The sequence below is a fragment of the Oryzias latipes genome, chromosome 6, assembly GCF_002234675.1.
Source record: "Oryzias latipes chromosome 6, ASM223467v1".
NCBI lineage: Eukaryota > Metazoa > Chordata > Actinopteri > Beloniformes > Adrianichthyidae > Oryzias > Oryzias latipes.
In genome coordinates this window covers 5,886,322-5,900,436 of record NC_019864.2, presented here as the reverse complement: position 1 = coordinate 5,900,436, position 14,115 = coordinate 5,886,322, and the positions used below count along the sequence as shown (strand labels likewise).

At 41.9% G+C, this 14,115-nt stretch overlaps 1 protein-coding gene across 1 annotated transcript; it reads left to right on the top strand.

Annotated features, from left to right (window-relative positions):
- Positions 1-5,992: 5,992 nt before the first annotated feature.
- LOC105354168 lies at positions 5,993-9,825 on the top strand (the record flags this gene model as incomplete). The annotated part of the gene is given in 1 exon segment (XM_023955544.1): positions 5,993-9,825. A coding segment is annotated over 1 exon segment (885 nt), but the record flags the coding sequence as incomplete, so codon positions are not given.
- Between the last annotated feature and the right edge of the window lie 4,290 nt (positions 9,826-14,115).

Below are 14,115 nucleotides of genomic sequence, written 5' to 3'. Positions count from 1 at the left end.
TGCTAAAAACAAACTCATGGCAGCATGAAATATTGAACAAATGAAATAAATCCCTTTATGCATTTAACCAATCGGAAGGACCCGTTTATGTTGTTGATCAATCAGATGAGCCCTTTTATGTTTGATGTTTGCCTCCTACGTCGACGAGGGTCAGTTGGAGTATAATTTTTAAACTGTTGCAGTGAAATGGAAATGATGTTTTTGGTTGTTTTGCTATTTGTTTATATACCGCAAATTATATCGTTATCGCAATATTAATCACCAAGTTATCGCATATCGCGAGTTTTCCTCAGATCGAGCAGCCCTAGTTTCTGGTATACATCTGGCTGAAATAGCTATGGTTTGTTAAAAATGTCCTGGAAGAAAAGCATATAAATTGATCGCAAATCATCAAGGAGGTGATTTGCTCTTCAACACCAGTGTTGTACGTTAAAACACAAGCTCTGTGATGAAAATGAAATGGAAAAAGATGTTTAAAAGCACTAACTGCCCAACAATAAAAATCTTACATTTATTTTGAAGCCGAATGTCTTTTGGTGAGTGGAGATGCATCTCAGATGTCAGAAAGAAGGGTTTCAAAGCTGGGGAGTAGATCAACTGAAACCCCTTTTTACAGAGGACATGGAAATGCAGGAAGCGGATCCAAACATGTAGAAGGGCTGCAAATCTGGAGGAGCAAGGCTTGAAAGAAAGCTGAAAGATTTCAAATTTCATCTGGAACTTAAGTGACATGATGAATGGAAGGGATTCTAGTGAAGATACGGGCAGCTGAATTCTGTTGAGTTTTATAGACGGGTTTGGGAGTGAAATCATTGAGAGGACAGTTGTAATGGTCCAGAGCAGAAGTGAAAAAAACTGTGGGTTAGATCTAGATGTGGCCGGAGCCCGTGGTTACCGACGCGATCAAAATCGGATGTTGTCTCCCAATCACTGATGGGATATTTATGTTTTCTTAGTATTTTGACAACTGCTGTGTATTTCAAGCTTGTTATTTTTAATTAATGTCCTGTTGCATATCGTGAACGGATCCCAACATTCTAGTGTCGTGAAGCGCAGTGGAATACGGCAGCAATTTGAGCACAAAAACGCTCGGTAAAGTTAGCAAGATATTCACAGTCTGACTCGGAAAACTTAATGCAAGTGCCTCTTGCTTTTTGTCTTAACACGAACAACGATCTACAGAAGCATTCCAACACAAACAAGATCCGCATGTCCTGTCTTTGTAAGGAGAACGGCGCTCTCCTGCCGCCGACAGAAAGACGGCACGGAGGCGTCTGCAGAGGGCAGGCTCCAGGAAAAGGGGATTTATAAAGAAGTCAAAATCAACCAAAACAAAAGAAGATTTACATTAATATGATCTGGTCATGAAAACTCATCATCATGTTAATGCTACAATAATAGTTTTGAAAGGAATTCCTTGTTTTTAATTTCGAAAAGACAATGAATAACATCTGATTAAAAATGCTCTGCAGATCCTAAAGCTACAGTCACCAAGGTTTGTTACATCACTAATGATCACTAAGATTTTTGGAGAAAACCATTTCTATTTTTTGATCATTTTTCATGTAAACATGGATCATAATTATTCAAAATGTTCTAAAGGAACTAACTTGCTCACATGACTAGCTTACAGTTTTTTCTAGTCAATAGTAGCACTGTTTTTTATTGAACTGTTAATCTACTTCACAGAAGTGTTATGTTGAATAATAAAAAAAGGAGACTAAAATAAAAATAGCGACCAACCCTGATCAGTTTACAACATCGTCTTCATTTTTTAAAAAAAGTTTTCCAAAATTGGAACTCTGTGTTGGTATCAAATCAAATGACTAAATTGGATCGGGACGTCCCCAGTTAGAACTGGAGTGGACTGCAGTGTAACGAATCGGCAAAGGCAGTTACTGTTGTGTAGGTGGAAGTATGCAGACTGGGTAATGTGTTGGTGTGGGAGTGAAAACGTCATTAACTGTCCAGGATGACACCCAGAATAATCTGAGGGGAGGGAGAAACAGAGTGTGGATATTGATCAAAAGTAAAAATCCTTTCGTTTTTGGATTTATTGGTTTAGGACTCAACCAGAAAAACCTTGGTTCTAGCACTGTTTTGGAGTGTTTGAGGAGAATGTAGTGATGAATGAAATAGTCATTGCAACAATACAGGTACAGGTCAAAATGAAATGACCCCTTTTCTACGTCTGGAGAAAGAGGAGGCGAATACATGAGGGAATCAGCGGTGGCCAAAAGAAGAACACACATCTGTAACTGGGATGGGTATCACTAATAATTTCCAGAATCGATTCGATTCACAATCCACTCGATTTGATTCAATTTTGAATTTACATAATTTACACATGTAGATATATTTGTATAGAAATACATTAATAATTTCTATATGTTTTGAAAATATTTATATTAATCTGGTACAGTTCACAGACTGTAACATGTATTGGTGAAATAAGAAGCCAATTAAATTGTTAATACAGCGCTCTTGCCTCACAGCAAAAAGGCCCCTGGTTCAAGTCCTGGCTGGGGGACCTGAACCAGAACATCAATGGGGGACCTCTCTGTGTGGATTATGCATGTTCTCCCCCCGTGCATGTGTGGGTTTTCTCCGGCTTCCTCCCACCGTCCAAAAACATGCTTCATAGGTTCATTGGTCTCTAAATTGTCCCTAGGTGTGAATGTGAGAATGAATGGGTGTTTGATTGTGACCCTGTGACAGACTGGCGACCTGTTCAGGGTGTTTCCTGCCTTTGCCCATAAGTGGCTGGGATAGGCCCGTAACCCCGAAAGGGAACAAACTGAAGAAGATGAATTAATGAAGCAGATGAATGGCTTCACAAAAATGTGCAGATCATTAACATTGTAAAGGCTCATTTTACAAAAGTAGATGTTCTGACTCTCATGGAGGGCGTTTCAGTTTGGCCTCTAGGTGGAGCTTGCGCTTTAGCGTTACGCTTTATTTTAGATCTGAGCAAAAAACTGCTTTAAACCACAAATGGTTACTTTAAAAAAAGAGTTTGGAAAATTCCTATCTGTGAGTAAATAAATTTGTTTATTTGGCCACCAATGAATGTTTTGGTCAACCAAGCGTTAGCATTGGCTGTCCTGTGGGACATTCCATCGGGATTCACTTGTGCATTTGCCCCAAGGCAGTGCGTTGCGACCGCCTCCAGTCGCAGCATCCTTTAAGGCGAATGCCCCCGGACCTCGCCGCACTGTCTGCGGCAAAGTCAGCTACCCACCTACCTGTTTATAAATACGGACCGAGTAGTCTAGGAGTTTTTGAAAATCATCTGTGTGTAGATTTGAATAAAATCACAAACATTTACCGGGTATGCATTGTGTTTCCTATATTATATATTTGCGATGATTAGAGGTTTTTTCTTATTAAAATCTGACCCAAATTAAGCCCTTGATGGTCATTTTACTGACGTGTTCAATATGGCGTCGCCGTTTGCGTATGGTAACGGGTAACAGACTAGTTTAGTGTCTCGCAATTTAACTCACTGGGGAGAACCACCAGTGCGCCGCTCCAGGAGCTGCAGTCATAGGGGGCGCCGCCTGTTCCAGAATGCACAAGAGGGGGATGATTAAGTATATGAAGTCGAGACAGGCCTGAGCAGACGAGGTACAGCAGATGTCGACCTTCATATCCAAACCACATTTCATTCACTGAGGCAGTAGATATGTCTTGGGAGAGCCAAGACCGGAGTACTCGGCTCAGGGGAGACAGTTAGATTAAATATTTTCTGGCACCAGCAGATCAACAATTTATGTCTGCTGGTTGCGTCCTTGGCCAGGCTAGCAGATTCTTTGTTTTTAATGGTCTTGATTGTGGGAAATTTGAATCAGTGTCCCGTCCATTCAGAGTGACAGTTGGCATCCTTTTTCTGCAAAAGTTCACGGTTAACCAGTGCTTTGCCTATTAGGGCAAGTGAGGCACAGGACTTTTGATCATTTTGTGAGGGTTATTTTGATTATCCTTGCTGTGAGTATTTGCATCCCAATGCCTGTCTGCACAGAGCTGTGGCTGTTTGCAGCTTCTAGACCAGGGGTGTCAAACAGATGATGGCGTGAAGAAAAAAAAATGATAAGGATGTTTGAAAAAACACATGTTTCTAGCTCATTCCTGTGGCCAGTTATGGTTTAAAAAAAAAAAAACGAAATGAAATGCACAACTCTGCCACTAGGGGGAGCTAAGGAAAACCAAGATCAGCATGAGAAGAGATTGAGAAATAAACAAGCGCGAGCCACGTCTGGGTAAGATACAGTTTTGTTCCCCGAGAGCCTCACCACTATTACGTTGCTATAAGAAGGTAAAACTTCCGGGTTATGGCACAGACGCGTGTGGCTCACGGCGGCTATTCAACTATCTTCAAGTGTCTTAAAAGTTGATTTTCTCCACACACACACACACACACACACACAAAAATAGAGCTGATCATGACCCCTAAGAAAAACCAAGCCTAATGAAACATAATTTGCACATTTTTAACTTTTGATACTTGATCAATTTTTGCTATGAAGATTTTTGAAACAGTGTTACGTCTCTGTTGTTAAATTATTTTTTCTCAGACACTGATTGTTTTTGTCAAATATACCTTACATGTTTCGGCAGAATACCTTCCGCCTTCGTCAGAGTAGTCATCAGATGGTAGTGATGTGACATCTTTAAAAACAGATGATTGTGACCGACACTGACACCTGTCAGACTTTGACAAGTGACTCCGCCCCTTGATGTCGGTTTTTTGCTGGAGGATGTTGCTCCAGGTATGGGAGAGCAGGAAGGCCCCCTCATCCCGGTTCATGGAAGTGTGGGCTCGCTTTCGTATCTCCACCGCTTCCTTGATCCATCTGCGGTGTCTGTTGTCTTCAGTGCGGAGGACTTTAGCCTTTTCCCAGTCCATGATGTGGTTTTCTTGTTTGCAGTGGTCCGATGTCAATCAAGTGATGTACTTCACGGTGAGGATGATAATTTGCTGACTGCATTTTTAAAAATAAATGAATATAACTCTTGTTTATTTATCTGTGATGGCCTGTGATCTATCGTCGCATTCTTGGTCCGTCGATGTAACGAGCACCTCTGCCCTGGAGCAGAAGTAGTCCATGTGCACACTCCATTTTAACAGGTTGTGTATTTAAAACATCTCCCTGCCACCAATTGGTCCTTTAGTTTTGTGCACGTTTAGGGTCAGGTGTCTAAAGAGAGTCCACAACATCCTGCGTGACCAGCACCATCCAGCCCCCCCATCTCTTCCACCTGCTGCCCTCAGGAAGGAGGTACCGGTCCATCCAGGCCAGAACAACCAGACTGAGGAACAGCCTTTATCCACAGCTGTGCGGCTGCTGAACGGTCCCGCCCCCCACCCTCTCCAACCTTCTCATCGGAGCAAACTGTGAATTAAATTGCTGCTTCATATGCCAACAGACTGCTACTGTACCCAAAACCTTCTCCACAAAAACCATATCCACCTTGAAATAACTGAACTGGACTTTGCATTGCTGCACATTAACATCCAGCTGCTAATGACTCAACACCTGAATGTTGATTTATTTATTTGTTTTTTAATCTTTGCTGCGCTCCTTTTTGTACTGATGTCGCACTTTGGTTATTTATTTATTTGGTATTTATTTGGTGAATCAGTTTTTTTTCCCCAGCTTTGAAATAATTAGGGTGATTGTTGATGCTCTAAACGCAATTTCATTGTTTTAATGAATATGAAAAATAAAATGAATCTTGAATCTTGAGATGGGGATCCAAGCATAACATCCCACAAAGTTGTGTCAACTGAACTACAAAGATATGAAAGCATTCCAGTTTTTGTTTAGAGGTAGAAGCCATTCATTGTGAGCCAGTCCTTTGATTAATTGGACAGGAATAATTCTGCTGTATCCAGTTAAAGATATTCATTTTACTGTCATTAAGTGTATGGATAGGTTTGGTCTCAAAGGCTGCCTGCGCGGCTTACTCGTGTGCTTTTTTTGCATTCTTGCAGATGGAGCAGGCTCACAGTGCAGGAGCCGCCAGCAGCACCGGCTCCCTGGAACGAGCGTCACTGTTCTGCGCATCGGCGTCCTCCGCTGTCTTCACCTCAGGCCTATCCAGCCCTGTGGAGATCCTCAGCAAGAGCAAATCTTCCAGCCGTTTCACTCTCTTCTCCCCCCCCTGGAACAGTTCCTCCGAATCGGACTCCAACCCCCCTTCTCGCTCAGGCTCTAGGAAGCTGCGGAATTGCAGTAGGAGAGCAGCCACTGGGCCAGCCGGAGCCAAGAGCCCTGATTTGCCGGAAACCAAACCCTGTGTTTCTGAACACTTCCAGTACTCTGAACCGGTCATTTCCAAAGTGACAGATTACATTTTTGTTGGCAACCTTAATGCAGCGTACAGCGGGCGCACGCTGTGCCGGAACAACATTGATAGCATCATTGACATGAGCTGCGTACCGGGAGAACTGAGCCCCTGTCTCAGCCTGATACCGTGCACCTGCTCCCGCGGAACCCGCCACAGCTGGTCCCGCCTCAAAGTAGACATCGGAGACATGTCGGACACTCTGTTCAATGGCCAACCACTGAAACTGCGCTGTTTTGAGGACATCAATGAGTGCATCAACGCCTCCACTGAGAAGAGGAAGCGTGTGCTTGTCCACTGCCGGGACGGGTTCTCGCTGGCGCCGACGTGCATCATCCAGTATTTGATGGTAAAGCAGAACATGAGGCTGATCGCTGCTTACGAGTTACTGCGGGCAAAATATCCGGTCAACATAAAGGAGTGCCACCAGAACGTGCTGGTGAGCCTGGAGAGGGAGCTGAGGCCGGGCGGCAACGTTGACCCGGAGGGTTTCAAACAGGCCATCTCACGCAAAATGGCATGGACCTGACTGCTGTGGAACAGGCTGCCGCTTTCTCTCTGTTTGAGCCACGCCGGACAGGCAGTGGAGGGCAGCTGCTGCTTCTCCTGATCCGTCCAGCACCTCCTCTTTCTTTTCTGGACTTTTAATGTTTCTCTAGATGTATATTGGCCTCTTCACTAGTAGGGTCCTGATGGAACAGTGACATGTTTCTTGGTGAAAACAGTGTTCAGTGGTCAGTGTTGCAGTGTTACCTCCACTTTTGCATCATGCTGTTGTGTTCTGCTCTCAGAAACATCTTCTCAGAAGAAATTGATGTCATATCTGTGCACTATGGGACACTGTTCTTTAGACAAATGTTCATGTTGGAATAAAAAGCGTCTGTAGGTTCATGGTGGAGTTCATGAAGGTCTGTCTAGTTTAAGTTATGGACCTGGAGAAAATGGACACTGGATGCAATGCATTGTTGAATTCAGGGTTAATGCCTCAGAACCTGGAAACCTGCAGTTTGAGCTCCGCTCATGTTCCAGGTCGTGGACGATGGTCATGCTTTTATTTCTGTGAATGACTGATTGCACGCAGCAGTGGTTCTTTGTATAGAGCTGCCAAAGAGTTCGTCAAACAGCCTCTTTTCTCTGGTTCCATGAAACAAACTCATCCAATCCAAAAACAGCACACCTCCTTGAACCAGGGCCTTTAATCTCCTTGTGTTTTAGCAAAGTGCAACAATTTATTCAATGTGTGTATTTGTTTTACAAGCAGCTTTTCTGTTGGTTGTTTTCGGATCTTTGGTGTGACCTCAGATGGGGTCACAGATACAGAATTAGGATTTTTGAGTGTCAGATTATTACATTACTTCTGGTACACACAAATGGCACTAGACAACCAGAAACACCATTTTTAATTCTTTGAACTTGATGTCATATTTGAGACACAAAATGTCACCTGTGTCTCATTCAGTATTTAGAAAATAAAGATCCTTTAGTTCCCTCCATCGGTCTGATGAAGGGCAGAAAGAAATCAACCTCTATAAGAGGATAGGATTGGTGCATCCCAATCCATCAATGCAGGTCTACAAGCTGTTGGAACAAAACCTTACTTAAAAAATAGAAAAACGTTTCATTCTGATTATTTAGAGTCCATTTCATCTTCCAACATTCCTATTTCCTTCAGTTGGTGTGGTTGTCTGTGCTCCTGTAGGCAGTTCAATGCCTACAGTTTTTGTTAACTAGTTTACAAAGACGTAGTCCAAAAGCACTTCTTCAGGGCCACAGGGGATCCTGACCTCACTCCGTCTGTGGGAACATCCTGTAGATCAGCTCTTGTGTGATGTGAGGTGTTGGTTCAATCCACTAGAAGATGAACAAGTTGCTGTAATGACTGGTTGAAATAATTCAACTGAGGACAGTTTGAACCGATCAGATCAGAATTTCATGCAGGGTTTCAAAGCCCATCTGCCCCGTTTGCCTTTTAGAGAAGACGTTTTGGTCGTCTTGTGTGAATTCTTGCTGTTTAACTCTCACTGACCTGCACGTCGCTTTGAAACTAGAGTGGATGCATTTGGGGTCAAATAGGGCTGCTTTTACCTTTGGTTTGGGACATTTGGAAGCTGAACATGGGAACATGTTCCAGCCTTACTGTCCGAACACACGGCTTTCTGACTGAGGACACGGCATGGTCCAAACCATCACTTCCAACGAAGCACAAACTGCTGTTAAACTGCAGTCAAGTCCACCAAGCAATGCCAATCAAAAACAGATGCCTGCAGAGGAATTCTGAGGCTGCAGGAAATTCTATCGGATCAATTTGCTCAGATAGTGGATGCATTACAAACGCAGTCGACATTTATCTGTTATCTGGATGTCAGGAAGGGAGCAAAATGTTGCAACTAAAGAAGTAAGAAAGCTGAAATAAAATCTCCAAACTTAAGCCGCAGATGTTACTGAGACAGTGGTTCAGGTAATCAACGCGTACATGAATATTTGATTGAAATTCAGGTCAAAGGTCTTCTAGACTGAGACTCATCTATTGGTAATTTAACAAGGCGATTTGGTTTTTCAATATTCCAAGACGGAGGTCCGGAACCAGCAGCCACAGCCTCTTTTTTTCTCTCCGCAAACACTTAATCCTACATAATCCTACATAATCCAAGACAAACTTGTTTTCTTGAACCAAAATCCTTTATTGAAACAACCCATTGATGGTCATCTGTAACCAGAATGTGATTCTAGTATTTTAGCACCCTGTTCTTTGTTTTTTTTTGTACTGGAAATGGTGGATCGTATCCGAGACATTGTTCCCCGGCTGGCAGGCTCTGAGTTTTTCTTTTGCTCCATCCATGCTGGGATGTCATTACTGTTTCTGAGCCCAAACTGTGCGGCTGTCCACCTCTAAAGTGTTGCAGCTGAAGGACACTGACAGGAATACTGTTGATCACTTCCATGTAAGTAAAAACATTGATAAGGAGCAGAACAATGCTGTACATAAATGTGTTTTTCAATGATGTAACAGTGCAGTTTCACAAAGCATTTTGGTGCCTTCACTTGGATTGTCTGGTGACCACATTTGCACTTTTGACTTTAATCTCTGTGATATGCTGTTGAACGTGTTTCTACATGCTTTACCTGAGCAGAAGTGTGCATGTGACGTTTGCAGCGTCCGTGTTGTGATGTGTTGTGTTTGCTGTTCAGTGGGCTGCTTTCGCTGTGTTCCTCTCAGACTGTGAGGCCTTGCTGTGGATAAAATGCTGTAGGTTTGTTTGTTTTTCTGTGGATGCTCCATGTCATCTGATCAGACTGAACAGCTCTTCTAACTGGTTCTCAGGTGATTTTTTTCCAAGTTCTCAGTGACTAATGTTCAGAAATGTGAAGCTCTCTATTTCTCATGCAATGTTTCTATAACCTAATTTGTACTGATAATTCATTAAAGGAGCTGATGAGTTCAGAAATCATCAGCTTATCGTGCATCTCTAAACATGACATCTTGGAATCAGATAGATCTGTTTCCCTCCATCTGGCTTTCACACACTTTCCCTCATAGGTCACTTGGAGTCCTCTAGCCCGCGTGCTATCATATGGGGTCCAGATGACCCCACCCTTACATTGACGTGTTCTCCCTACCATGACAAAGGTGGATAAAGGTGGAGAGATTTCATGTAATCCATGGACACCAGTGAAGATCACAAATCATTGAAGAAAAAAGGTTCAGAGCACTGTCTAGTGGATCTAGATGACCCAACTCCCAACGTTAAAGTGCCTAAGATAGCACAAGAGAGATACGGACCTACACAATCCTAAACAGTGCCAGTCCTCACAGCATAGGCAGCCTGCTGTTAAGAGCATTGGACACATTTTTTAGATTATTTCTGGACAACCTGACTTAGAACTGCACCTTTTCTTTTATTAGCCACATCTGCTGCTGATCGACTGAGACCAACAGAAGCAGCATCGAACCTACAAACCGCTGCTCAGCCACCTGCTGAAATGCAGCAAATGTTTGGGCTGCAAAGAAATTCTCCTGTCTTGTTTTGAGACTTTCTGCTTGTTGCTGACGTTGGTGTTCTCTGCGAGAATTCATACACATTTATGAAACATAGTAAAAACAAAGACAAGAAGATCATAAAACCACAAATGTAAATCAAACTTTATTTATACAACACTTTTCATACAATAGCAACGCAAAGTTACAGACTTCAATCAATTAAAAATAAAATAATAAGATACTCAGAATGCCCTCAACCCTTCTGACCCCTGCCTCCAACACAAGAAGAGAAACCAAAATGGAGACTTGCTTGATGCTGGTGTGAGGAAATGATGTTTTTGGATCTGTTCAGGCCAGCAGTTCACCGTCTCAGTCCTGACATCACCACAGAATCCCCCCATCAAAGCCAGCCAGACCACGGGGGTCCCACTGCAGCACTCGGTTCCACGAGAAGGGTGGGCCCCTGTGGAAGAAAACGCTCGACTTAAAGCAAAACGAGTTTCACAAAGACAACTAAAAACAGACACTGATGGTCTCATACAGAAACCTTATTGGACTGGTACATTTAAATATTCACAATAAATACAACATTAAAAAGAAGTATACATTTATACAATTATTTAAACATCGAATGCATATATTTTTATATTCAATTTATTTAATACAATCTTTTGATCTACTGCAGTGGTCCCCAACCGCCAGGCAGTGGCGGTTCTACAAACTTACTGCCCTTGCGAGTAATCCCCCCCCCCCAGCCACACACACACAAACAATTTGACAACCCCCGTTTGTGTTCCCTATTTTTATGGGGCAATTTTACACATAAAATGCATGAATTTGATTTCGTATTACAGTCGCACAGGGGGCCTAAATGCAAAAGATTTCCCCTTTTTCTCTCTCTGCTCCGTAATCCTGAATGAAAGCCGTGACGGTCGGCAGCTGGCAGCCTCACAGCTTCTAACAGCCCTAAAAATGACTCCTACACCCTTAGAGAGGTTCCTTTTTACGAACAAGATCCAAATAATCAAAGATCTTCATCAACACATTTGGATTACATGTGAAATAAATAAAAAATAACGTTTTTAGAAACCCAAAGATAGATGGATGTTACTGTCATATTTATTCATAAAAGCTCCTCACTGAATAACTTCTGGGACACAAACAAGAAATAAAAAACACATAGTAGCTCAAACAGAACAAAAAAATTAATTTGGTAGCTTAAAAAATATTGGTATCTACAGTGACCACAATATATTTTTCAATAGAATTAAATAGACTAGAATCTATTTTTTCTATGCTGTTCTATTCTGTAAATGTTGGGGGGAATTTGTTATCTGACAAACTATTGGTTGTGCACAAAAGCCACTTGAGTTTAGAGCTTTTTTTCTTTATGAACGCTGTCGTTTCTCTGCATTTAGCTCAGATAATGTGAGATACAATTTGGCGTTATCTTGAAAATAGTATACATTAACTTCATGATCTTAATTTGAGATATTGGGCTGTACATTCATCGCTTCAAGAGCTTTTATTCATTCATTCCTTTTTAAAGGACGTGGCTGTAGAGAACAAGGTAACTTTTGCATCTTTATGTGGATGAAAACAGTTGTTAAAAATGAGAAACGTTTGCTAATTCTGTCCTTTTCTTATCTTTGGCATGCCAATCTTTCCTCCGCATCTCCAGGACCACAGCTACTGATGGAGGCCAGGCAGAAGGTGAACGGACAAAATGATGCTGAATGTTACTCTGTGTTATTGACCGGATCTCACTGTTGGTCAGTGCATATTAGATTTTTGAGATTTGTCCGTCAGACCAGCTGCATTTGATGACTGGAGGTTCAGAAAGTCCATGAAAGATGATTGTCTCCTTTATCAGCACAGGTTTCTGTCAATCAGCTTGTGTTTCTGCGTCACACACACACAAGCACACACACACAAGCACACACACAAGCACACTTTTTACATTTTTCTTTATTTTCTTAAATAACTTCTGTTTTTCTAAGTCTTTTTAGGAGAATGAAGATGACGTTCAACTCGTTTTACCATGGAGTTAATTCAGTCTCAATAATCAGAAATGTACACAACCTGTTTCACAAATACACACGCTCTGATTCACAACTGTAATTTTACGCAAACGTGCAATATTAATATGGAAATGCACACCCTGTGTTTCACACATGCACACTAAGTGTTTCTTACAAATGTGCACGCTGTGTTTCACAAAAACACAACACATTTTTCAGAAATTCACAATAGATTCTTCACAAACATCATTTCTAGGTAAACTTGTAATATGAACTCAGAGCTCGTACAAATTTTAGAATGTGTATTCACAAACCCGCTCTCATTTGTGAATCTCCCCACATTTGTGAGAGATTTTTCTACGGTGAATATTGAGACTCTCTTCACGCTGCAGGTCAACTAATGTCACCATTGGCTAATGATTCTGTCAATCAAACTCATCTGCAAAGCAGGCGTGCTCGCTTTCAGCCAGTCGAACGGCGTCTTAGACTTTCTCCAACTTCCACACTGATGTCAGAGCTGAAGATGCATGGTGGAAAAGTTTTAAAGTCCAGAAGATGCAAAGCCCCCTAGTTAGGATTAATCAAATCATTCATTATGATTAAAGTCAGTATTGTAACTCTGTTCTAACTTTAGGGGTAACGCAACAGGAAGGTTGGAGGCTGACTCCAATCTCAGCCCTGATTTGAAGAATGGAGAGAAGGCTGAATTGATCTGTGATTGACAGGGAGGTTGGCTTGAGGTAACGTAGTCACGTTGCATCTTAAATATGGAGAGTGGTAAAGTGATGCCAGTTTCTCCACAGAACATTCTGTGGAAGTTGATGATTTTTCTTCTCCACCTCCTCATGATCCAGACCGAAGGGACCCCTAAGTATAAAGTAAACTACCCTGAGTGAAACATTCATAGCAAATCCCATCACCGGGGGCCTCATTTATAAATGTTGCGTACGCACAAAAAAGAAGGCGTACGCCACTCTCTACGCAATAGTTGAGATTTATAAAAAGGAAACTTGACGGGAAAATGTGCGGTCCTTCACGCAAGCTCTGACCCAGGCGTACGCACAAAAACGGGTGAAATGAGAAACGGCGACACCGTCGGCAGATGGAAGAAACACGTGAAAGTGAAAATGACAATACTGCCTCTCAGAAATGACATGAAGACTTCACAAAGCAAGTCTTACAATTAACAGCCAACACGAACACCCGTTTGATCGATCAGCAGTGAAACAAACAAAAAAATCAAAAGAAAATTACAACAGAAATTCAAATGAACACTTATTTGCAAAAAGAAAAGTGAAATATGTTCTGCAATATTGGCATGTTGTGCAATTCATCCTCATAAATAATATAGTTAACAGAACGAAATATTGGACAAAACTGATATTCCCGTCAATGTGTCCAGCAGATATAGGTGCAATCAGACAGATGGATGGATAGATAGAGAGAGATGCATTAATTGTCCACTGGGGAAAGTTGTTTTCATAGTAAAAAATTTCTTCATAAGCTACAGAATTATGGTATTCATGCATATGCCTTTAGTTTGTTTTATTTTTGATAAAACAATGTATGGCGTATGTCTCAACCATTCAGAAAGCAACAAGAAATTACATTTGCGCTGAACAATTTCCCATTTCCGCGTCGATTATTACTGACGTCTGTAGCTAGTCAGATGTAACTAAATGGAGGGAAATAAAATGCCCCATCACAATGCGGAATGACGCACAATGGCTGATCTTGCGCTCTTAGAAGATGTGGCAAATGGAAGAA